The sequence below is a fragment of the Oncorhynchus clarkii genome, chromosome 25 (assembly GCF_045791955.1).
Source record: "Oncorhynchus clarkii lewisi isolate Uvic-CL-2024 chromosome 25, UVic_Ocla_1.0, whole genome shotgun sequence".
NCBI lineage: Eukaryota > Metazoa > Chordata > Actinopteri > Salmoniformes > Salmonidae > Oncorhynchus > Oncorhynchus clarkii.
Window position 1 is genome coordinate 45,675,178 of NC_092171.1, and position 26,970 is coordinate 45,702,147.

Sequence of the window (26,970 nt, forward strand, 5' to 3'; positions counted from 1 at the left end):
TTATAACACAGCCGTTGGGTTTAAACAACACAGCCGTTGGGTTTAAACAACACAGCCATGGGGTTTACAGGGGTCTTATTGCATGGTAAATGGGTTTACATGGTAAATGGGGGGTCTTATTGCATGGTAAATGGGTTTACAGGGGTCTTATTGCATGGTAAATGGGTTTACAGGGGTCTTATTGCATGGTAAATGGGTTTACAGGGGTCTTATTGCATGGTAAATGGGTTTACAGGGGTCTTAATTCACGGGGGTCTCAATTCATTTAAAAACACACATAGGGCCTGCCTATCGTTTTTTTTTTCATCTTTATTTAACCAGGTAGGCTAGTTGAGAACAAGTTCTAATTTGCAACTGGGACCTGGCCAAGATAAAGCATAGCAGTGTGAACAGACAACACAGAGTTACACATGTAGTAAACAATTAACAAGTCAATAACACAGTAGAAAAAAAGAAAAAAAAATAGTCTATATACATTGTGTGCAAAAGGCATGAGGAGGTAGGCGAATAATTACAATTATGCAGATTAACACTGGAGTGAGAAATGATCAGATGGTCATGTACAGGTAGAGATACTGGTGTGCAAAAGAGCAGAAAAGTAAATAAATAAAAACAGTATGGGGATGAGGTAGGTAAAATTGGGTGGGCTATTTACCGATGGACTATGTACAGCAGTTAAATGAATCGAACAAGTAAATACAGTTGATTTGATTGAATCGTTATAACAAAGCAGAAATATAAAGCCAATTAACCCTCAAGCTACCGACTGGGGTCAAAATTATTCTAATATTTGATTACTTTGTTAATCAACTTGTTCTTAAAACAAATCAAAATTATTTGTTTAATGTTTCTCTATCAATGTGGACTTAAGTCCTTTGGTGTCATTTAGACCCCAACCCCCAAAAAACACCTAATTTGTCCCTCTGCTAATTTGACAGATAGGACCTTTATTTGAATCTATGTTTCTCTGGAGACACAATATCAAGTTATCCATACCACCAGAGAGTGGAGGGGGGGGGGGGGCTGTGTCACTGCAGAGATGGAGCACCTTATATCCACATGCTTATGGTTTTATTTACCATGCATTAATAACTAGTTATGACAACAGTGTATAACATCCAAATGATCTTAGATATGTGCTTAGTTGCAGTACAAACAGCTGATAAAAGCCTGTCAGTGGTATGAATACTTGTTAGAACTGTAGTCCAGACACCAGATACTCTTTGAATAGATGCATAGTGCCCAAAAAAAAGTGTTATTCTACTGAAAATGCTATATAAATACCAGAATTCCTATAATATCTTCCAATATTTTTTTATGTGCAACTTGTTATGAGATTTGGGGTGCCATAGCATTTGGTTTAAAGTAACTGCCAGGATGTGGGCGTGTTTTTTTTGAAGCATATCCCTTACCATTCCCATTGGTTCACTAACAGCTATGCTAATGCTGGCTGTGTGGGTCGGGGTAAGTACATAAAGAAAACGAAACCATATTTGTTGGTCAACGTCTATCAAGATTTGAAATGAATTGAATAACTTATTGTCAATAAAATTAAGTCTGTTTCAAATGTTTGTGTACTGCACCTTTAAATGGTAGAATTTACCACATAAATATGACAAAATTAATATTTTCTTCATAGTTCTGAAAATGTATTGATACTGTAATCAAATAATGGCAAATGAACTTGTCAGTACTAATGTGGACTGTACTTTGGGGAAAAAACTGCACGTTATATAAAATAAACGGTTATTATTTTGTTTTACAGAATATGCCAATTAACTGTAATTTTGCTAATATATAACAGTCTGTTTTGGTCATGTTTTATTTCAGATAACATTAATTACAGGATTATTGATCTTTAGATTAGAAATCAGTTGATATTTTGCTGTGATTGTTGCTTTTTCCAATAGTTTCTCCTTGGGGTCAAAATTACCCCAGTTGGTTATCGATGAATCGGAAATATGTTCGTAGCTTAGAGGGTTAACAAATACATATTTTTGTGAAATAATAAAAATTAGCTTACTAAATCCAATCTATAATTGCATAAATATCCTAGTGCTAGCCAATGACTGAATTTGTCGCCATATTTTTGTTGACTGGATTCAGAAACTATTGGGAGTCCACGTTACCATTAGTAGGTATATATATCTTTATATTTAGTTCGCCAGAAATCATTAGATTATATTTGAATCAGAACGACTATACAGATTGTATGTCGTCAACAATGGTCTAAACTATATTTTATATTATAGCTATATTAAACTAATATTTAATATATCGACATTACGTTGTCTTGATTCTAGAATTGAAGAGATAATGGCTTTCACTCTGTTTTGTAGGCCTTCAATAGGTTTTTATATAAGGCATAGCCTAATTGGCCTAGCGGGAAACGAAAGCATACAGCGAAACGTGAGAAGAAAAACACACACGCACGCACGCACTTACACACACACACACACACACACGCATACACGCACAGGCACACACAAATGCTACGTGCAAGGGCATGCCTCAATGCGGTTCTTAGTCCTGTAGGCCTAGACGTCATTACTTTAACTGGCTCAGCCAATGAGAGACGAATATGATACCTATAATCTATCCCTTTATCTTTAATAAAACATTTGAAATATATGTTTTTTTATAAACAAGAGATAGAAATAAAGCATAGACGGATTCATGGTCAGTTTAATCGCGGCTAAGGTTAAATGATTAAGAAACGGTGTTGTGTTCGGTCTACTCACCCGGAGCAGCTTAGTTGACAGGACTGCGCGTCATTAGAGAAACAAGCTCCACACATTAACATGGGAAAACCTAACAGACTTCCATCTACAGTCAGTGACAAGCTAACAGGGATTCACTGTTTCTTCGTGTGAAATATGAAGACATCGTCTTCTGGAATAGACTCGATACTATCCAAGTAGCCTACGTAAATATATGCTAACCTTACTTGGCATGTTAAGGTGAAACGTGATCATTTGTTCTTAATTGACCTGCCTGGTAAAATAAAGAATAAAGCAAAAATAAATAAATAAAAGGTAGGGTATGCTAATGAGACAAACACTTCAGTGACTTTAGTAGTATCCCATAGGCTTGATTGCTGCATTAGAAGGTTCCTGTTGTTCACCTAGCACTCCGATTGGAAAGGTTGAATGACACTTCGCTGTTATAGTATTGACTGCCCTCTTGTGGGGGTTATAAAGTTCGGTGGGTTATACTCTAGCCCCCTCCACCCCCCCCCCCCCCCCCCCCCCCCCCCCCCGTGAACGTTTAAAGCTTTTTTCCCCCCCAGCTCTACACAGCTGACTCAAATATTCAACTCTTGACGATGAGTTGGTTATTTGAATCAGCTGTGTAGTGCTTAAGGCAATAACTAAAACGTTCATACCCACGTGGGTCCCCAGGACAGATTTTGAGGAAACCCTACTCTATGGTAGGTTCCACTCCTTTCCACAGGACGGAAGGAAAACGGATTCTTTGAGCTGTGAAGGCATTTCATGACGTAGGCTATGCTGCCATCCTGTGGATCTCAGAGGAACTGATCACCTATGAGGAGGGTCGTCAGATCAATAACGTTCATCAGTACCATAGAATGTAGAACATAAATATTTGGACTTATGAACATGAGATACCGTAGGACCATGAGATAGCCTTTTGTAGACAATGAGATGCGAGGAAAGAGGCATTTTTATTAGACAATTGAGAGGAAAGCTACATATTTAAATTCCAAAGTTCCAAACCTCTCTACCAGTATCAAATCAAATCAAATGTGATTTGTCACATACACCGAATACTACAGGTGTAAACCTTTACAGTGAAATGCTTACTTTACAAGCCCTTAACCACAACACTGCAGTTTTAAGAGCAATGCAGGTGACCTGGGGTAGCCACTTGTTTAGAAGCTCAGGAGTCTTATGGCAGAAGCTGTTTAGAAGCCTCTTGGTCCTAGACTTGGCGTTCCGGTACTGCTTGCCGTGCAGTAGCAGAGAGAACAGTCTATGTCTAGGGTGGCTGGGGTCTATGACAATTTTTATGGCCTTCCTCTGACACCGCCTGGTACTTCCTTAGATGTCGTTCACCAGCTGTTGTTAACAAATATACATAGACCGCCACCCCCTTGTCTTACCAGAGGCTGCTGTTCTATCCTGCTGATACAGTGTATAACCCGCCTGGTGTATGTTATTCATGTCGTCATTCAGCCACGACTCGGTGAAAGATAAGATATTACAGTTTTTAATGTCCTGTTGGTAGGATATACATGCTTTTAGTTCATCCACTTTATTATCCAGTGATTGTACGTTGGCCAATAGTACCGATGGCAAAGGCAGATTAGTCGCCGGATCCTTAGAAGGCACCCCGATCTCCTTCCGCCAGACCTCTGTCTCTTGGTCCTGTGAGTGACAGGGATGAGGGCCTGTTCGGAGTCTGGAGTAAATCCCTCTCGTTTGACTCGTTAAAGAAAAATTATTTTTCTAATTCAAGGCGAGTAATCGCTGTTCTGATGTCCAGAAGCTCTTTTTGGTTATAAGAGACGGTAACCGCAACATTATGTACAAAATAAGTTACAAACAATGCGATACATTTTAAATAGCACGGTTGGCCAGTAAAACAGCAGCCATTTTATTTCAATCTGATAAAAGTTTTCAGTTTTCCTCTCTCCACTCAGACCCCTCCCAGACAGTCCTAGCAACAAAATCTTGGTAGAGAAATTGCCCTTTGCTAAGAAGCTATTTTTGTTTCTTTTTTTTAAACCATTTTTATTGAAAACAATCACAGTAAGGTACTTAAAAGAAACCATGCCAAAACCGTAGTCTTTACCCATCCAATCACATCCAAACAAATGAAAGGGAATTTAGGATACATTTTCACACCTCTAAAATCCTTACTTTCAAATCCTTTGAATTAGCCAAAAAACATTGGCATCCACGGTCTAGTTATTTTTAATATTTTATTTGACCTTTATTTGACCAGGTTAGTCTCATTGAGATTAAAAAAAAACATTTATGTTGCAGGGTCCTGTGTCGGCCTATGTATTAGACAAAACATTACAATACATTTTGTTAGGCCTACAAAGAAAATGTTTTCGAAAACGTCCTTAAATAGTGTTTGGACATACAAGTTTATTCGCTGGAGAAGCACCCATGCATGGATTGAGTAGGCACTTATTTTAATTTGTATCTCAATTATCATGTCAAATTCACCTTCATTTTTTTTTAATTAGCTTTAATATTGGTCTTAGGACAGTATCAGTCAAAATGTTTATATTTTGGTAAATTAACATAATTTCAAAACGTCAATTTAAACGAACACTAATTGCCTCAAAATCTGTTGTTCATGATGCATACGCCTACTAAATAGAACGAAATCATCACTAGTTTGTCACTTGCCATCTTCAATTAGCTCCCGTCGCGCTGATTAATTTGAATAGAAGTTGTGAATGGCAGCAAACATAGAACTCTCTGGTGAAAGAGCCGCGCAGCATTCGGTAGCCATGGCGAGAGGACGCGACCAAAGCCCCGGTCCCAGGCAGTGTGGGACTCGCTCACACCTCCACTCATTAATAAACTAATTGACCGGTTCGTTTCACATTAGTTTGGTGTGTTCAGATAATCTATTCTACTTAAATTCCTGGATATTTTCACCCCGTGATAACGAAACGGGAGAAGTAGCACGGTCCTGTGTTTGTGCCACCTGCACGAGAAACGAGACGTGTGTACCGCCACCAGCTTCGTCACCACATCACCACCTCCCCTACATCCCCCGGACAAACAAACATCTCCCCGATCCAGGTGGGGCCTGAATACAGCAGGGTAATGGATATGCTTCATGTTTGTAATGCTGTAAAATCTTGAGCAGTTAAGAAGGGCAGTTCCCATTGGCTAAAATTACAAGTTTGCATGTACTAATCAATAGTATTATTTATTTATTATTGAGTGTTTTCTGAAAGTGAAAATGAAAATGTAAAAAAAAAGTCAGCCAGACAACAACCCCTAACCCTAACTTTCTAACCCTAACTGTCTAACACTAACCCTTACTGTCTAACACTAACTGTCTAACCCTAACCCTTACTGTCTAACCCTAACTTTCTAACCCTAACTGTCTAACACTAACCCTTACTGTCTAACACTAACCCTTACTGTCTAACCCTAACCCTTACTGTCTAACCCTAACTTTCTAACCCTAACTGTCTAACACTAACCCTAACTGTCTAACACTAACCCTTACTGTCTAACACTAACTGTCTAACACTAACCCTAACTTTCTAACCCTAACTGTCTAACACTAACCCTTACTGTCTAACCCTAACTTTCTAACCCTAACTGTCTAACACTAACCCTTACTGTCTAACCCTAACTTTCTATTCCATTAAATCTGTCCCAACCCTTAATTAATACCACAAGGTTAGACAGTAAAGGTTAGGGTTAGAAAGTTAGGGTTAGACAGTAAGGGTTAGGGTTAGACAGTTAGTGTTAGACAGTAAGGGTTAGACAGTAAGGGTTAGTGTTAGACAGTAAGGGTTAGACAGTAAGGGTTAGTGTTAGACAGTAAGGGTTAGTGTTAGACAGTAAGGGTTAGACAGTAAGGGTTAGTGTTAGACAGTAAGGGTTAGTGTTAGACAGTAAGGGTTAGACAGTAAGGGTTAGTGTTAGACAGTAAGGGTTAGACAGTAAGGGTTAGGGTTAGACAGTAAGGGTTATACAGTAAGGGTTAGGGTTATACAGTAAGGGTTAGACGGTAAGGGTTAGACCATAAGGGTTATGGTTATACAGTTAGGGTTGGACAGTAAGGGTTATACAGTAAGGGTCATACAGTAAGGGTCATACAGTAAGGGTTGGACAGTAAGAGTTGGCCAGTAAGGGTTGGACAGTAAGGGTTACGGTTATACAGTTAGGGTTGGACAGTAAGTGTTGGACAGTTAGGGTTGGACAGTTAGGGTTGGACAGTTAGGGTTGGACAGTAAGGGTTATACAGTAAGGGTTATACAGTAAGGGTTACGGTTATACAGTAAGGGTTAGACAGTAAGGGTTAGACAGTAAGTGTTACGGTTATACAGTTAGGGTTGGACAGTAAGGGTTATACAGTTAGGGTTGGACAGTAAGGGTTAGACAGTAAGGGTTGGACAGTTATGGTTAGACAGTAAGGGTTACGGTTATACAGTTAGGGTTGGACAGTAAGGGTTATACAGTAAGGGTTGGACAGTTAGGGTTAGGCAGTAAGGGTTATACAGTAAGGGTTGGACAGTAAGGGTTATACAGTAAGGGTTATACAGTAAGGGTTACGGTTATACAGTAAGGGTTGGACAGTTAGGGTTATACAGTAAGGGTTGGACAGTAAGGGTTGGACAGTAGGGGTTACGGTTATACAGTAAGGGTTATACAGTAAGGATTAGGGTTATACAGTAAGGGTTGGACAGTTAGGGTTATACAGTAAGGGTTGGACAGTAAGGGTTATACAGTAAGGGTTATGGATATACAGTTAGGGTTATACAGTAAGGGTTGGACAGTAAGGGTTGGAGAGTAAGGGTTGGACAGTAAGGGTTATACAGTAAGGGTTGGACGAAAGGGTTAGGGTTGGACAGTAAGGGTTGGACAGTAAGGTTTAGACAGTAAGGGTTATGGTTATACAGTTAGGGTTTGGACAGTAAGGGTTAGGGTTGGACAGTAAGGGTTGGACGGTAAAGTTTAGGGTTATACAGTAAGGGTTGGACGGTAAGGGTTAGACAGTAAGGGTTACGGTTAGACAGTAATGGTTACGGTTGGACAGTGAGGGTTACGGTTATACAGTAAGGGTTATACAGTAAGGGTTGGACAGTAAGGGTTACGGTTATACAGTAAGGGTTATACAGTAAGGATTAGGGTTATACAGTAAGGGTTGGACAGTTAGAGTTATACAGTAAGGGTTGGACAGTAAGGGTTATACAGTAAGGGTTATGGATATACAGTTAGGGTTATACAGTAAGGGTTGGACAGTAAGGGTTGGACAGTAAGGGTTATACAGTAAGGGTTGGATGAAAGGGTTAGGGTTGGACAGTAAGGGTTGGACAGTAAGGGTTGGACAGTAAGGTTTAGACAGTAAGGGTTATGGTTATACAGTAAGGGTTTGGACAGTAAGGGTTAGGGTTGGACAGTAAGGGTTGGACGGTAAGGTTTAGGGTTATACAGTAAGGGTTGGACGGTAAGGGTTAGACAGTAAGGGTTTACAGTAAGGGTTGGACAGTAAGGGTTATATAGTAAGGGTTAGGGTTATACAGTAAGGGTTAGACGGTAAGGGTTAGACCATAAGGGTTATGGTTATACAGTTAGGGTTGGACAGTAAGGGTCATACAGTAAGGGTCATACAGTAAGGGTCATACAGTAAGGGTCATACAGTAAGGGTTGGACAGTAAGGTTTGGCCATAAGGGTTATGGTTATACAGTTAGGGTTGGACAGTAAGGGTTACAGTAAGGGTCATACAGTTATACAGGGTCATTAAGGGTTGGACAGTAACAGTAAGGGTGGAAGTAAGGGTTGGTTATACAGGGTTTAGTGTTGGGTTAGGGTTGGACAGTTAGGGTTGGACAGTTAGGGTTGGACAGTAAGGGTTATACAGTAAGGGTTATACAGTAAGGGTTACGGTTATACAGTAAGGGTTAGACAGTAAGCGTTAGACAGTAAGTGTTATGGTTATACAGTTAGGGTTGGACAGTAAGGGTTATACAGTTAGGGTTGGACAGTAAGGGTTAGACAGTAAGGGTTGGACAGTAAGGGTTGGACAGTTAGGGTTAGACAGTAAGGGTTACGGTTATACAGTTAGGGTTGGACAGTAAGGGTTATACAGTAAGGGTTGGACAGTTAGGGTTAGGCAGTAAGGGTTATACAGTAAGGGTTGGACAGTAAGGGTTATACAGTAAGGGTTATACAGTAAGGGTTACGGTTATACAGTAAGGGTTAGACAGTAAGGGTTAGACAGTAAGGGTTACGGTTATACAGTTAGGGTTGGACAGTAAGGGTTATACAGTAAGGGTTGGACAGTAAGGGTTGGACAGTAAGGGTTACGGTTATACAGTAAGGGTTTGGACAGTAAGGGTTAGGGTTGGACAGTAAGGGTTGGACGTTAAAGGTTACGGTTCTACAGTAAGGGTTGGACAGTAAGGATTGGACGGTAAGGGTTACGGTTATACAGTAAGGGTTGGACGGTAAGGGTTAGGGTTGGACAGTAAGGGTTATACAGTAAGGGGTTGGACAGTAAGGGTTAGTGTTATGAATTGCGCTGCATTTCAAGGGTTTACGTTGTCTAGAGACATTGTTTCCTAAAATAAGAAAGACACTGATTTTATTTCATGAATGTCTCTGAAATTCCACCAAACCAAAAAATAGAAGTAATTTATTATTCTGCCAACTCAATTTTCCATATGCATCGGTTTATTCCGACATGATTCAAGATCAATTAATTAGACTCAGTAAAGGTTTCTCTTTAAGTTTTCTTCAATTCGTTTTTTTAGTGATATCATTATTTAAGAACTACTGATAAAGAAATGGACACACAAGTGGATATAGATTTAGAAAATATATTTCTTGCATATGTCAATCAGAATATACAAACATTGATTTCATAAAAAGAGACTGAAAGTCTTAAAAGCAATAAACATGTTTAAATAGAGCCTCATATCTATTAATTAAATATTTATACAGTAATGGGTAGTGATGTCCTCGTACCCCAGTGGCATATAGGACTGTCTGGTTTAGTTCATGTTCTGTGGTCCAAGACCGGTCAGCAGTGGTCAGGGAGCCCATCTATATCCACTTCTGATCCTGTGTCTGAGGACTCGATCTCCTCCTCCTCATCTCCCTCCTCCAGACCCTGAGAACCAGGACTCTTCACTGGGATTACGACCAGGCCCAGTTTAACCAGCTTGGCCTGCTGCTGCTCCAGACTCTGCTTGCGCCATTTAATGCGTCGATTCTGGAACCACACCTTGACCTGAGAACAACATTTATTTCGTTAAATTCTATTTTTTGTTGTTGATTTGAAAAATAAAAATAACAATTAAGTTGGAACTTTGCTTTGGTTCAAAGAAAGTTGGATTTGGAATCTGATTTGTACCTGAGCCTCTGTGAGCTGCAGACCCGACGCCAGTAGGAACCTCTCCGAGCCGACCATGTACTGCTGCCGGGCAAACTCCTTCTCCAGCCGATCCAACTGCTCGTTGGTGAAGCTGGTGCGTATCCGCTTGGATTTCCCTCCCTTGAGTTTGAATGAGTGGGACTTTGACAGACCTCTTTCTGTGAAAGGAGACAGACGGACAACACTTTAAAACCGTATCGTGTTTTTCTTGTAGGCGATTGTGTTTAGATTGCGTCATGGAATAGGCTAGAATGGAACGTTGGATTAACGCTTACCTTGTATACGAAAGGCCCCACGGCATGACGCGTGGTAAGAGAACGGCAGGCAACAATAGATAGAGTATCCGGGTTGTGTGTGACTGTGTACCGGCGTGTGCTGCATCTTGGGTGAGTAGAGGTACTGTGACAGCGCAGAGCTCATCTGGGTCTGGAAGGGAAGTAGTGGCGGTGCGGTTTGGTTTTTGGGACTCGTCCAGTCTCTGTGCGTCTCCACCGGCTTGGCGAGCAGAGCATCGATGGTGAAGGACTTCCCGCTGGCAGGCTTGGTCGCCACTGCGCACTGGCTGCCGGTGGGCTGTGCATAGAGCGATGCGTAATGGCGCATGGCGGAGTACCCGTACGCGTCCACTCTTGTTGGTCTGTTTGGAACTTGCATGATGTCAGTCTCGATGTTTAAGGAAAAAGCGAGAAAAATAAAATGATCTTAGGTCCAAGGTAGGTTGTGTCTCCTGGTGCAGCGAGGAGAGGAGTACTGCTCCCCACTGAAACACGTCCCTTTTATCCACTCCCCGGACCTTGAGGTGTCAACAGCCCCCCAGCGGGCCTTTGTCTTTCTAAGTAGTCAGATGAGAGGAAGGCGCATCCCGACAACCTATCCAATTCGTTGATGGATGGTACAAATACCTTAATAGAACAAGACTGTTGAGGCAGAAGCAGTTTGGGGGTGGGTAGGGGATCGCAAAGGGTTTAGTGGGATACAAATTATTTGCGTGGATCTGAACCCCGAATGTAATTACAGCGGAGAAGCCCTTGATGTCCCTTTTTAAATCAAAGCTCGCCGACAGACGTTGCAAGCAGCAGAACAAATAGCTTCACCAATGGACTGGGACTTAAACAAGGAGTAACATTAAAATCACATTGTAGACAAGTCTACTGCTCAGTTAGATGCACAGCTAACAATGTCAGTAGTCTCAGAACTTAATTCAGGGATTCGTTTTGATTGAAGAAAATTTTGTTTTCCCTAAGAGTCCGGAGAAAATTATCCGTTTTATTTTGTAGGTGCGTTATATAGGTGTGTGATTCAAACGACCACGCGTCTTCAGGCTTGTATATACATTCTACTGAATAAAATAAAAGCCTACTAAAATAAAGAATGATGTATTTTTTTTATTTTTTATTAATAGCCATTTTCTGTATGAAACTAAGTGTTGGCTATCTAAGTAAACAAACTATTCACTCTTCCTCCTGAAACTCGTTATAATTATATGACGATAGGTCGTTGTCCAAAGTGTGTGTTTTTACACTTGTAGTGTCACCCGAAATGGAATAACGAGTAGGGGAATCGAACGAGGCGTCAGATTCAGCAGGTCGGGTGCGCAGAAAGAGAGCCGCTAATGGCTGACTAGCTGCTCACCTATCCCAGTCAACGCATTAATCCACACCTTGATCTCTTCATTACAACACAGAGAGGTGCTGACAGAGAGGCTTCTCTGGGCTGTGCATAAAACAGTTTAACTTGTATACTCTCGTCATTAATTAATGACTTCTTTATTGCACGTTTTGAAATCTATTGTAGTGATGAAAGAGTGCATTATATTCCACAACCGTTAAATGAGATATTTGGGCATTGGGTTGACATGAAATCTTCATAAAGAAAGCGGCTTGCCAAGTATTGTTTTTTTCATGCTTTTCAACAAAGCATCGCGGCTTCTTCAAAGTAAGTGATTTGCTTTCTTACACTACTTTAGGACAAAGCCTCCTCTTTCAATCTGCGATTATGACCAGCTCTGCAAACTCTACCAGCTAATTTTCCTCATTTGGAAGCGCCGGAGAGTTTTAACGCAAGCTTTAATTGTTTGAACACATTTGAACAGTGAAAAGAATCGTCAGTCACTTTGACTTCAGAGCCTTGAATGTATTCTCTGTAGCTGACACTGTGATGCCTAATGAACAAGGCAAACAGAGGGGTTCTCGACTCGGCCTGAACAATGACAAAAGTCTTCTGATGCATCGCCGGCCAGACCACACACCCCAGCCGCTCGTGTTTGCTGTCAGTGTGTTTCACAACTGGAGTAAAGAGGACGATGCTGTTACTTGAGCCATCCATAGTGCTGCCCAGCCCATCCCCTCCCCCTAGTATAGCCCGGAACATCTGGGTCACTGTTTACTTAACCTTCACGGACCTGAGAAAGTAGCATCAACTCATCACACAGGCTTTTTTTTTAACAAATCACAATGATCTCAATGTCAGAATTGATCTGACACTCCAGTCAACTGATGTCCAGTCAACTGATGGACTACTAGACTCACTGCAGTGGGGAGTCTGGGGACAGTGATGATAACAGTTTGGGATTATGGTCACATGAGGAAAATCATCTCACTGATCCCTTAGGTTATGATTCCTAAATGCTGCCAACGGAGAGAGGATGGAAGTGGTGGGCAAAGTCAAGAGCAACCCTCTCCTCTCCTTGTGTATTGGAGCCAGACAGGGAATACACTCTGGCCCATTGTCCAATAGGCCTCTTTTTATAAGGGGGGAGTGGGGTCCACTGACCAGCCCATCCTGTCCATCAAAGACCTGAAAGACACCGCCCCCCCAGGCCAGCCTAACACACTCTCTTCACTGACCCAGAGACACACAGTTTGAATTAACTCAAAACATTAGCCTTCTGACACCATCTCTACTTCAAACTAGTCTCCCTAGGCAGACGGGTCCCTCCCACATTAACAATGTTCCAGCATAGGTCTGGGATTTCCAGAGCTACCTCAAACCAAAAGTAATTTCAACAATGAGTTAGCTAATGTCAGCCTGAACTCCTCTTAACATTTTACAGATAATGAAATATGTTGCAATAATTTGATGAGTGCTAATGGCTGTTATGTTCCCTATAAATCAAATCAAATTTTATTTGTCACATACACATGGTTAGCAGATGTTAATGCGAGTGTAGCGAAATGCTTGTGCTTCTAGTTCCGACAATGCAGTAATAACCAACAAGTAATCTAACTAACAATTCCAAAACTACTGTCTTGTACACAGTGTGAGGGGATAAAGAATATTTACATAAGGATATATGAATGAGTGATGGTACAGAGCAGCATAGGCAGATACAGTAGATGGTATCGAGTACAGTATATACATATGAGATGAGTATGTAAACAAAGTGGCATAGTTAAAGTGGCTAGTGATACATGTATTACATAAGGATACAGTCGATGATATAGAGTACAGTATATACGTATGCATATGAGATGAATAATGTAGGGTAAGTAACATTATATAAGGTAGCATTGTTTAAAGTGGCTAGTGATATATTTACATCATTTCCCATCAATTCCCATTATTAAAGTGGCTGGAGTTGAGTCAGTGTCAGTGTGTTGGCAGCAGCCACTCAATGTTAGTGGTGGCTGTTTAACAGTCTGATAGCCTTGAGATAGAAGCTGTTTTTCAGTCTCTCGGTCCCAGCTTTGATGCACCTGTACTGACCTCGCCTTCTGGATGATAGCGGGGTGAACAGGCAGTGGCTCGGGTGGTTGATGTCCTTGATGATCTTTATGGCCTTCCTGTGACATCGGGTGGTGTAGGTGTCCTGGAGGGCAGGTAGTTTGCCCCCGGTGATGCGTTGTGCAGACCTCACTACCCTCTGGAGAGCCTTTCGGTTGTGGGTACTATATACAATGATATATGTATATTATACCCTGATATGTGTATATTATACCCTGATATATGTATATTATACCCTGATATATGTACTATATACCCTGATATATGTACTATATACCCTGATATATGTATATTATACCCTGATATAAGTATATTATACCCTGATATATGTACTATATACCCTGATATATGTATATTATACCCTGATATATGTATATTATACCCTGATATATGTACTATATACCCTGATATATGTACTATATACCCTGATATATGTATATTATACCCTGATATATGTACTATATACCCTGATATATGTATATTATACCCTGATATATGTACTATATACCCTGATATATGTATATTATACCCTGATATATGTATATTATACCCTGATATATGTACTATATACCCTTATATATGTACTATATACCCTGATATATGTATATTATATCCTGATATATGTACTATATACCCTGATATATGTACTATATACCCTGATATATGTACTATACACCCTGATATATGTACTATATACCCTTATATATGTATATTATATCCTGATATATGTACTATATACCCTGATATATGTACTATATACCCTGATATATGTACTATATACCCTGATATATGTATATTATACCCTGATATATGCATATTATACCCTGATATATGTACTATATACCCTGATATATGTACTTTATACCCTGATATATGTATATTATAACCTGATATATGTATATTATACCCTGATATATGTATATTATACCCTGATATATTTATATTATACCCTGATATATGTATGTTGTACCCTGATATATGTATATTATACCCTGATATATGGATGTTATACCCTTATATATGTACTATATACCCTGATATATGTATATTATATCCTGATATATGTACTATATACCATGATATATGTACAGTTGAAGTCGGAAGTTTACATACACTTAGGTTGGAGTCATTAAAACTATTTTTATTTCAACCACTCCACAAATGTCTTGTTAACAAACAATAGTTTTGGAAAGTCGGTTGGAAGTAGCCTTCCACTTGGGTCAAACGTTTCGGGTAGCATTCCACAAGCTTCCCACAAGAAGTCGGGTGAATTTTGGCCCATTCCTCCTGACAGAGCTGGTGTAACTGAGTCAGGTTTGTAGGCCTCCTTGCTCACACATGCTTTTTCAGTTCTTCCCACACATTTTCTATAGGATTGAGGTCAGGGCTTTGTGATGGCCACTCCAATACATTGACTTTGTTGTCCTTAAGCCATTTTGCCACAACTTTGGAAGTTTGCTTGGGGTCATTGTCCATTTGGAAGACCCATTTGTGACCAAGCTTTAACTTCCTGATTGATGTCTTGAGCTGTTGTTTCAATATATCCACATAATTTTCCACCCTCATGAAGCCATCTTTTGTGAAGTGCACCAGCCCCTCCTGCATCAAAGCACCCCCACAATATGATGCTGCCACCCCCGTGCTTCACGGTTGGGATGGTGTTCTTTGGCTTGCAAGCCTCCCCCTTTTTCCTCCAAACATAACAATGGTCATTATGACCAAACAGCTTTATTTTTTTCCCATCAGACCAGAGGACATTTCTCCAAAAAGTACGATATTTGTGCAGTTTGCAGTTGCAAACCGTAGTCTGGCTTTTTTATTGCGGTTTTGGAGCAGTGGCTTCTTCCTTGCTGAGCTGCCTTTCAGGTTATGTCGATATAGGACTCGTTTTACTGTGGATATAGATACTTTTGTTCCTGTTTCCTCCAGAAGGCCCTTTGCTGTTGTTCTGGGATTGATTTGCACTTTTCGCACCAAAGTACGTTCATCTCTAGGAGACAGAACTTGTCTCCTTCCTGAGCGATATGACGGCTGTGTGGTCCCATGGTGTTTATACTTGCATACCATTGTTTGTACAGAAAAACGTGGTACCTTCAGGCGCTTGGAAATTGCTCCCAACTGAACTGAACCAACTGAATCAGACTTGTGGAGGTTTACAATTTCTTTTCTGAGGTTTTGTCAGATTTTTTTTGATTTTCCCATGATGTCAAGTAGAGGCACTGAGGTTGAAGGTAGGTCTTGAAATACATCCACAGGTACACCTCCAATTGACTCAAACTATGTCATTTAGCCTATCAGAAGCTTCTAAAGCCATGACATCATTTTCTGGAATTTTCCAAGCTGTTTAAAGGCAGTCAACTTAGTGTATGTAAACTTCTGACCCACTGGAATTGTGATACAGTGAATTATAAGTGAAATAATCTGTCTGTAAACAATTGTTGGAAAAATTACTTGTGTCATGCACGAAGTAGATGTCCTAACCGACTTGCCAAAGCTATAGTTTGTTAACAAGACATTTGTGGAGTGGTTGAAAAAACGAGTTTAAACGACTCCGACCTCAGAGTATGTAAACTTCCGGCTTCAAATGTACATGTAATACTCTGATGTATGTGTATTATACTCTGATATGCCATTCCTTCAGAAAGTGTACAGGCCCCTTGACTGTTTCCACATTTTGTTAACTTTACAGCCTCATTCTAATATAGATTTTAAAATATTGTTCTCATTCTACACGCAATACCCCATCATCACAATATCAAAACAGGTTTTTAGAAATTGTAGCAAATGTATTACAAATATAAATACAATTCTTTACATTTAAAAAAGTGCTCAGACCCTTATTAAAAATAAAAAACAACTGAAATATCACATTCACGTATTCAGACCCTTTACTCAGTACTTTGTTGAAACACCTTTGGCAGCAATTACAGCCTCGAGTCTTCTTGGGTATGACGCTACAAGCTTGGCACACCTGTATTTGGGGAGTTTCTGCCATTCTTCTCTGCAGATCCTCTCAATCTCTGTCAGGTTGGATGGGGAGTGTTGCTGCACAGCTATTTTCAAGACTCTTCAGAGACGTTCTATCGGGTTCAAGTCCGGGCTCTGGCGGGGCCACTCAAGGACATTCAGTCTTGTCCTGAAGCCACTCCTGTGGTGTCTTGGTTGTGTGCTTGGGGTTGTTGTCCTGTTGGAAGGTGAACCCTCACCCAGTCTGAGGTCCTGAGTGCTCTGGAGCAGGTTTTCATCAAGGATCTCTCTGTACTTTGCTCAGTTCATCTTTCCCTCAATTCTGACTAGTCTCCCAGTCCCTGCCGCTGAAAAAACATCCTCACAGCATGATGCTGCCACCATCATGCTTCACCGTAGGGATGGTGCCAGGTTTCCTCCAGACGTGATGCTTGGCATTCAGGCCAAATCTTGGTTTCATCAGACCAGAGAATCTTGTTTCTCATTGTCTGAGAGTCCTTTAGGTGCCTTTTGGCAAACTCCAAGGTGGCTGTAATGTGCCTTTTACTTAGGAGGCCCTGATTGGTGGAGTGCTGCAGAGATGGTTGTCCTTCTGGAAGGTTCTCCCATTGCCACAGAGGAACTCTAGAGCTCTGTCAGAGTGACCATTGGGTTCTTGGTCATCTCCCTGACCAAGGACCTTCTCCCCCAATTGCTCAGTTTGGCCGGCAGGCAGCCAGCTCTAGGAAGAGTCTTGGTGATTCCGAACTTCTTCCATTTAAGAATGAGAGAGGCCACTGTGTTCTTGGGGATCTTCAATGCTGCAGAAATGTTTTAGTACCCTTCCCCAGATCTGTGCCTCGACACAATCCTGTCTTGGAGCTCTACGGATATTTCCTTCATGGCTTGGTTTTTGCTCTGACATGCACTGTCAATTGTGGGACCTTATATAGACAGATGTGTGCCTTCCCAAATCATGTCCAATCAATTGAATAATACCACAGGTGGACTCCAATCAAGTTGTCGAAACATCTCAAGGATGATCAATGGAAACAGGATCCACCTGAGCTACATTTCAAGTCTCATCGCGAAGGGTCTGAATATTTATGTAAATAAGGTTTTTCTGTTTATTTTATGAACACACACATTGAAAGACACCTGTCCTGTAAAATGTGGAGGCAAGAGGGTGAGCAGGTGACATGGTTTTACACTAATACATTGAAAGTGACAGAATACTGTCTTCTCTTGAAAGGATCTCTCTCTCTCTCTCTCTCTCTCTGTCTCTCTCTGTCTCTCTCTCTCTCTCTCTCTCTCTCTCTCTCTCTCTCTCTCTCTCTCTCTCTCTCTCTCTCTCTCTCTCTCTCTCTCTATCTGTGTCTTTCTCTCTCTCTCTCTCTCTCTCTCTCTCTCTCTCTCGTGAAAGAAGAGAAGACAGTCATATTCTGACCCTGCTCATTTTGGTTCTGGAAAGATTTAATAGACAAGTTACACCGTGAATGATCTGAATGATCCCTGTTTTTCCCATACACCCCAGTCAGTGTCCATAACTAGTCTGTAGTCCAAGTGCACATAAACTGCTGCATCCGGCTGACAGACCATTGAGCCACTTGGGAAAACTCTGAACGCTGGGAAGTTCAAACGTCCCGTCTCCATGGTGAAACACCAAACAAAGATTGAAATGCAGCCTTTTTATGTGGACCATGCCAGACTGTAGAGTATGAGAGGTGACTACTAGGAAGTATGTCGTCAATGCAGACAAAACAAACTACCATCATAAAAGTTCTGACAACAGAGGCCATTAGGAAGAGACAATGACTAATTAGTATTTAGGAGGAAGATGGTTGACATCAAACAGGACCACACAGGCTAAACTGGCTAAACTAAAGCTATTAGACACCTGGTGACATCTGGTGGTATAACAGGAGAGGGCAAGGAAAGTCTAGAACACATGTTCATAGAGACATTCTCAATGGCATTTATGTGAACCCTCACATCCTCTCTACTAGCCTCCTCAAAACCCATTGGACGTGAAGGTCAACCTGAAATGCCCACAGCAGTAATTAAAAGGATAATTTAGTTGCTACCGGCAGTCGGGCAGCACCCCGGTCAGGCTGACGCAACGATAGCAAGGTTAAACCGACTTCCTGAGCTTCAAACGCACCATTGAGTCATCGCAGGAATGAATGGTGTGATGTTATCGATGGCTTTTGTCGCAAACGGTCTAATGGACTCAAGGCAACAGTCTCCTGTCTCCATCAGTCCTCTGGTGACATCTAGTGGCCATGGTGGGAGAAGACTATGAAAGTCAACCAGTAGCTTCCTCCCCTTGTATACTTTCTACAATTCATTCTCAAACAGATTCCTGATAGCGAGGCATCCATCACATTCTCTTTCACCTAGTCTGGGGTTTTTTTTTCGTCAAATGAGTAAATAGTTTTTTTCTGTATGTTTTATTTGATAGCCATTCATTTAAATTTGAATTTCAAAATAAAATACAATTTTATTCTCATGCTTTTTCATGCTATATACACAGGATACCAGTACTGAGTAATGATAACTAGGTTATATACACAGGATACCAGTACTGAGTAATGATAACTAGGTTATATACACAGGGTACCAGTACTGAGTAATGATAACTAGGCTATATACACAGGATACCAGTACTGAGTAATGATAACTAGGTTATATACACAGGGTACCAGTACTGAGTAATGATAACTAGGTTATATACACAGGGTACCAGTACTGAGTAATGATAACTAGGCTATATACACAGGGTACCAGTACTGAGTAATGATAACTAGGCTATATACACAGGGTACCAGTACTGAGTAATGATAACTAGGCTATATACACAGGGTACCAGTACTGAGTAATGATAACTAGGTTATATACACAGGATACCAGTACTGAGTAATGATAACTAGGTTATATACATAGGGTACCAGTACTGAGTAATGATAACTAGGCTGTATACACAGGGTACCAGTACTGAGTAATGATAACTAGGTTATATACACAGGATACCAGTACCGAGTAATGATAACTAGGTTATATACACAGGGTACCAGTACTGAGTAATGATAACTAGGCTATATACACAGGGTACCAGTACTGAGTAATGATAACTAGGCTATATACACAGGGTACCAGTACTGAGTAATGATAACTAGGCTATATACACAGGGTACCAGTACTGAGTCATTATAACTAGGCTATATACACAGGGTACCAGTACTGAGTAATGATAACTAGGCTATATACACAGGGTACCAGTACTGAGTAATGATAACTAGGCTATATACACAGGGTACCAGTACTGAGTAATGATAACTAGGCTATATACACAGGGTACCAGTACTGAGTAATGATAACTAGGTTATATACACAGGATACCAGTACTGAGTAATGATAACTAGGTTATATACACAGGGTACCAGTACTGAGTAATGATAACTAGGCTATATACACAGGGTACCAGTACTGAGTCATTATAACTAGGCTATATACACAGGGTACCAGTACTGAGTAATGATAACTAGGCTATATACACAGGGTACCAGTACTGAGTAATGATAACTAGGCTATATACACAGGGTACCAGTACTGAGTAATGATAACTAGGCTATATACACAGGGTACCAGTACTGAGTAATGATAACTAGGCTATATACACAGGGTACCAGTACTGAGTAATGATAACTAGGTTATATACACAGGGTACCAGTACTGAGTAATGATAACTAGGTTATATACACAGGGTACCAGTACTGAGTAATGATAACTAGGTTATATACACAGGGTACCAGTACTGAGTAATGATAACTAGGTTATATACACAGGGTACCAGTACTGAGTAATGATAACTAGGTTATATACACAGGGTACCAATACTGAGTAATGATAACCAGGTTATATACACAGGATACCAGTACTGATTAATGATAACTAGGCTATATACACAGGGTACCAGTACTGAGTAATGATAACTAGGTTATATACACAGGGTACCAGTACTGAGTAATGATAACTAGGCTATATACACAGGGTACCAGTACTGAGAAATGATAACTAGGCTATATACACATGGTACCAGTACTGAGTAATGATAACTAGGCTATATACACAGGGTACCAGTACTGAGTAATGATAACTAGGTTATATACACAGGGTACCAGTACTGAGTAATGATAACTAGGCTATATACACAGGGTACCAGTACTGAGTAATGATAACTAGGCTATATACACAGGGTACCAGTACTGAGTAATGATAACTAGGCTATATACACAGGATACCAGTACTGAGTAATGATAACTAGGTTATATACACAGGGTACCAGTACTGAGTAATGATAACTAGGTTATATACACAGGGTACCAGTACTGAGTAATGATAACTAGGTAATATACACAAGATACCAGTACTGAGTAATGATAACTAGGTTATATACACAGGGTACCAGTACTGAGCAATGATAACTAGGCAATATACACAGGGTACCAGTACTGAGTAATGATAACTAGGCTATATACACAGGGTACCAGTACTGAGTAATGATAACTAGGTTATATACACAGGGTACCAGTACTGAGTAATGATAACTAGGTTATATACACAGGGTACCAGTACTGAGTCCATGTGCAGGGGTAAATATGTACATATAACAGTAGTAGCACGTGTGATGAGTCAACAGGATAGATAATTAACAGTAGTAGCAGTGACGAGTCAACAGGATAGATAATTAACAGTAGTAGCAGCGTGTGATGAGTCAACAGGATAGATAATTAACAGTAGTAGCAGATAATTAACAGTAGTAGCAGCGTGTGATGAGTCAACAGGATAGATAATTAACAGTAGTAGCAGCGTGTGATGAGTCAACAGGATAGATAATTAACAGTAGTAGCAGCGTGTGATGAGTCAACAGGATAGATAATTAACAGTAGTAGCAGCGTGTGATGAGTCAACAGGATAGATAATTAACAGTAGTAGCAGCGTGTGATGAGTCAACAGGATAGATAATTAACAGTAGTAGCAGCGTGTGATGAGTCAACAGGATAGATAATTAACAGTAGTAGCAGCGTGTGATGAGTCAACAGGATAGATAATTAACAGTAGTAGCAGCGTGTGAGTCAACAGGATAGATAATTAACAGTAGTAGCAGCGTGTGATGAGTCAACAGGATAGATAATTAACAGTAGTAGCAGCGTGTGATGAGTCAACAGGATAGATAATTAACAGTAGTAGCAGCGTGTGATGAGTCAACAGGATAGATAATTAACAGTAGTAGCAGCGTGTGATGAGTCAACAGGATAGATAATTAACAGTAGTAGCAGCGTGTGATGAGTCAACAGGATAGATAATTAACAGTAGTAGCAGCGTGTGATGAGTCAACAGGATAGATAATTAACAGTAGTAGCAGCGTGTGATGAGTCAACAGGATAGATAATTAGATAATTAACAGTAACAGTAGTAGCAGCGTGTGTGATGAGTCAACAGGATAGATAATTAACAGTAGTAGCAGCGTGTGATGAGTCAACAGGATAGATAATTAACAGTAGTAGCAGCGTGTGATGAGTCAACAGGATAGATAATTAACAGTAGTACAGCGTGTGATGTAGTAGAGTCAACAGGATAGATAATTAACAGTAGTAGCGTGTGATGAGTCAACAGGATAGATAATTAACAGTAGTAGCAGCGTGTGATGAGTCAACAGGATAGATAATTAACAGTAGTAGCAGCGTGTGATGAGTCAACAGGATAGATAATTAACAGTAGTAGCAGCGTGTGATGAGTCAACAGGATAGATAATTAACAGTAGTAGCAGCGTGTGATGAGTCAACAGGATAGATAATTAACAGTAGTAGCAGCGTGTGATGAGTCAACAGGATAGATAATTAACAGTAGTAGCAGCGTGTGATGAGTCAACAGGATAGATAATTAACAGTAGTAGCAGCGTGTGATGAGTCAACAGGATAGATAATTAACAGTAGTAGCAGCGTGTGATGAGTCAACAGGATAGATAATTAACAGTAGTAGCAGCGTGTGATGAGTCAACAGGATAGATAATTAACAGTAGTAGCAGCGTGTGATGAGTCAACAGGATAGATAATTAACAGTAGTAGCAGCGTGTGATGAGTCAACAGGATAGATAATTAAAAGTAGTAGCAGCGTGTGATGAGTCAACAGGATAGATAATTAACAGTAGTAGCAGCGTGTGATGAGTCAACAGGATAGATAATTAACAGTAGTAGCAGCGTGTGATGAGTCAACAGGATAGATAATTAACAGTAGTAGCAGCGTGTGATGAGTCAACAGGATAGATAATTAACAGTAGTAGCAGCGTGTGATGAGTCAACAGGATAGATAATTAACAGTAGTAGCAGCGTGTGATGAGTCAACAGGATAGATAGTTAACAGTAGTAGCAGCGTGTGATGAGTCAACAGGATAGATAATAAACAGTAGTAGCAGCGTGTGATGAGTCAACAGGATAGATAATTAACAGTAGTAGCAGCGTGTGATGAGTCAACAGGATAGATAATTAACAGTAGTAGCAGCGTGTGATGAGTCAACAGGATAGATAATTAACAGTAGTAGCAGTGTGTGATGAGTCAACAGGATAGATAATTAACAGTAGTAGCAGCATGTGATGAGTCAACAGGATAGATAATTAACAGTAGTAGCAGCGTGTGATGAGTCAACAGGATAGATAATTAACAGTAGTAGCAGCGTGTGATGAGTCAACAGGATAGATAATTAACAGTAGTAGCAGCGTGTGATGAGTCAACAGGATAGATAATTAACAGTAGTAGCAGCGTGTGATGAGTCAACAGGATAGATAATTAACAGTAGTAGCAGCTTGTGATGAGTCAACAGGATAGATAATTAACAGTAGTAGCAGCGTGTGATGAGTCAACAGGATAGATAATTAACAGTAGTAGCAGCGTGTGATGAGTCAACAGGATAGATAATTAACAGTAGTAGCAGCGTGTGACGAGTCAACAGGATAGATAATTAACAGTAGTAGCAGCGTGTGACGAGTCAACAGGATAGATAATTAACAGTAGTAGCAGCGTGTGATGAGTCAACAGGATAGATAATTAACAGTAGTAGCAGCGTGTGATGAGTCAACAGGATAGATAATTAACAGTAGTAGCAGCGTGTGATGAGTCAACAGGATAGATAATTAACAGTAGTAGCAGCGTGTGATGAGTCAACAGGATAGATAATTAACAGTAGTAGCAGCGTGTGACGAGTCAACAGGATAGATAATTAACAGTAGTAGCAGCGTGTGATGAGTCAGCAGGATAGATAATTAACAGTAGTAGCAGCGTGTGATGAGTCAACAGGATAGATAATTAACAGTAGTAGCAGCGTGTGATGAGTCAACAGGATAGATAATTAACAGTAGTAGCAGCGTGTGACGAGTCAACAGGATAGATAATTAACAGTAGTAGCAGCGTGTGACGAGTCAACAGGATAGATAATTAACAGTAGTAGCAGCGTGTGACGAGTCAGCAGGATAGATAATTAACAGTAGTAGCAGCGTGTGACGAGTCAACAGGATAGATAATTAACAGTAGTAGCAGCGTGTGACGAGTCAGCAGGATAGATAATTAACAGTAGTAGCAGCGTGTGATGAGTCAACAGGATAGATAATTAACAGTAGTAGCAGCGTGTGATGAGTCAACAGGATAGATAATTAACAGTAGTAGCAGCGTGTGACGAGTCAACAGGATAGATAATTAACAGTAGTAGCAGCGTGTGACGAGTCAACAGGATAGATAATTAACAGTAGTAGCAGCGTGTGACGAGTCAGCAGGATAGATAATTAACAGTAGTAGCAGCGTGTGACGAGTCAACAGGATAGATAATTAACAGTAGTAGCAGCGTGTGATGAGTCAACAGGATAGATAATTAACAGTAGTAGCAGCGTGTGATGAGTCAACAGGATAGATAATTAACAGTAGTAGCAGCGTGTGACGAGTCAAGTAAGTTCAAAAAAGGGTCATTGCAGTCCGGGTAACTATTTGGTTGATGATTTAACTAACTACTATAAAGGCACAAGGCCAGACCCAAATGCAGACACAGGAGGCAGATGGATCTCCAATGTTAATTATTACAAAGGGAGGAGGCAGATGGATCTCCAGTGTTAATTATAACAAAGGGAGGAGGCAGATGGATCTCCAATGTTAATTATAACAAAGGGAGGAGGCAGATGGATCTCCAATGTTAATTATAACAAAGGGAGGAGGCAGATGGATCTCCAATGTTAATTATAACAAAGGGAGGAGGCAGATGGATCTCCAGTGTTAATTATAACAAAGGGAGGAGGCAGATGGATCTCCAATGTTAATTATAACAAAGGGAGGAGGCAGATGGATCTCCAATGTTAATTATTACACAGTGAGGAGGCAGATGGATCTCCAATGTTAATTATAACAAAGGGAGGAGGCAGATGGATCTCCAATGTTAATTATAACAAAGGGAGGAGGCAGATGGATCTCCAATGTTAATTATAACAAAGGGAGGAGGCAGATGGATCTCCAATGTTAATTATTACACAGTGAGGAGGCAGATGGATCTCCAATGTTAATTATAACAAAGGGAGGAGGCGGATGGATCTCCAGTGTTAATTATAACAAAGGGAGGAGGCAGATGGATCTCCAGTGTTAATTATAACAAAGGGAGGAGGCAGATGGATCTCCAATGTTAATTATAACAAAGGGAGGAGGCAGATGGATCTCCAGTGTTAATTATAACAAAGGGAGGAGGCAGATGGATCTCCAGTGTTAATTATAACAAAGGGAGGAGGCAGATGGATCTCCAATGTTAATTATTACACAGTGAGGAGGCAGATGGATCTCCAATGTTAATTATAACAAAGGGAGGAGGCAGATGGATCTCCAATGTTAATTATAACAAAGGGGGGAGGCAGATGGATCTCCAATGTTAATTATAACAAAGGGAGGAGGCAGATGGATCTCCAATGTTAATTATTACACAGTGAGGAGGCAGATGGATCTCCAATGTTAATTATAACAAAGGGAGGAGGCAGATGGATCTCCAATGTTAATTATTACACAGTGAGGAGGCAGATGGATCTCCAATGTTAATTATAACAAAGGGAGGAGGCAGATGGATCTCCAATGTTAATTATTACAAAGGGAGGAGGCAGATGGATCTCCAATGTTAATTATTACAAAGGGAGGAGGCAGATGGATCTCCAATGTTAATTATAACAAAGGGAGGAGGCAGATGGATATCCAATGTTAATTATAACAAAGGGAGGAGGCAGATGGATCTCCAATGTTAATTATAACAAAGGGAGGAGGCAGATGGATCTCCAATGTTAATTATTACACAGTGAGGAGGCAGATGGATCTCCAATGTTAATTATAACAAAGGGGGGAGGCAGATGGATCTCCAATGTTAATTATAACAAAGGGGGGAGGCAGATGGATCTCCAATGTTAATTATAACAAAGGGAGGAGGCAGATGGATCTCCAATGTTAATTATAACAAAGGGAGGAGGCAGATGGATCTCCAATGTTAATTATAACAAAGGGGGGAGGCAGATGGATCTCCAATGTTAATTATAACAAAGGGAGGAGGCAGATGGATCTCCAGTGTTAATTATAACAAAGGGAGGAGGCAGATGGATCTCCAATGTTAATTATTACAAAGGGAGGAGGCAGATGGATCTCCAGTGTTAATTATAACAAAGGGAGGAGGCAGATGGATCTCCAATGTTAATTATAACAAAGGGAGGAGGCAGATGGATCTCCAGTGTTAATTATAACAAAGGGAGGAGGCAGATGGATCTCCAATGTTAATTATTACAAAGGGAGGAGGCAGATGGATCTCCAGTGTTAATTATAACAAAGGGGGGAGGCAGATGGATCTCCAATGTTAATTATTACAAAGGGAGGAGGCAGATGGATCTCCAGTGTTAATTATAACAAAGGGAGGAGGCAGATGGATCTCCAATGTTAATTATTACAAAGGGAGGAGGCAGATGGATCTCCAATGTTAATTATTACACAGTGAGGAGGCAGATGGATCTCCAATGTTAATTATAACAAAGGGAGGAGGCAGATGGATCTCCAATGTTAATTATTACAAAGGGAGGAGGCAGATGGATCTCCAATGTTAATTATAACAAAGGGAGGAGGCAGATGGATCTCCAATGTTA

The 26,970-nt window shown here is 40.5% G+C and overlaps 1 protein-coding gene across 1 annotated transcript; it reads right to left on the reverse strand.

The window, feature by feature from the left end:
• Positions 1 to 9,748: 9,748 nt before the first annotated feature.
• On the reverse strand, positions 9,749 to 10,756 carry LOC139384219 (notochord homeobox). Its single transcript, XM_071128947.1, has 4 exons — positions 10,387 to 10,756; positions 10,288 to 10,309; positions 10,082 to 10,256; positions 9,749 to 9,958 (listed from the first exon to the last, which is right to left on the reverse strand). Exons 1-4 carry the CDS (start codon positions 10,754 to 10,756, stop codon positions 9,749 to 9,751), a joined length of 777 nt encoding a protein of 258 aa, XP_070985048.1.
• Between the last annotated feature and the right edge of the window lie 16,214 nt (positions 10,757 to 26,970).

Bases quoted from the DNA above. Each gene is read 5' to 3' on its own strand.
- LOC139384219 (XM_071128947.1), bottom strand. From the start codon at position 10,756: ATGCAAGTTCCAAACAGACCAACAAGAGTGGACGCGTACGGGTACTCC. The intron at 10,310-10,386 runs GTATACAAGGTA...ATCGCCTACAAG, and splicing joins GTCATGCCGTGGGGCCTTTC to AAAAACACGATACGGTTTTA. The intron at 9,959-10,081 runs GTACAAATCAGA...TGTTGTTCTCAG, and splicing joins TGCAGCTCACAGAGGCTCAG to GTCAAGGTGTGGTTCCAGAA.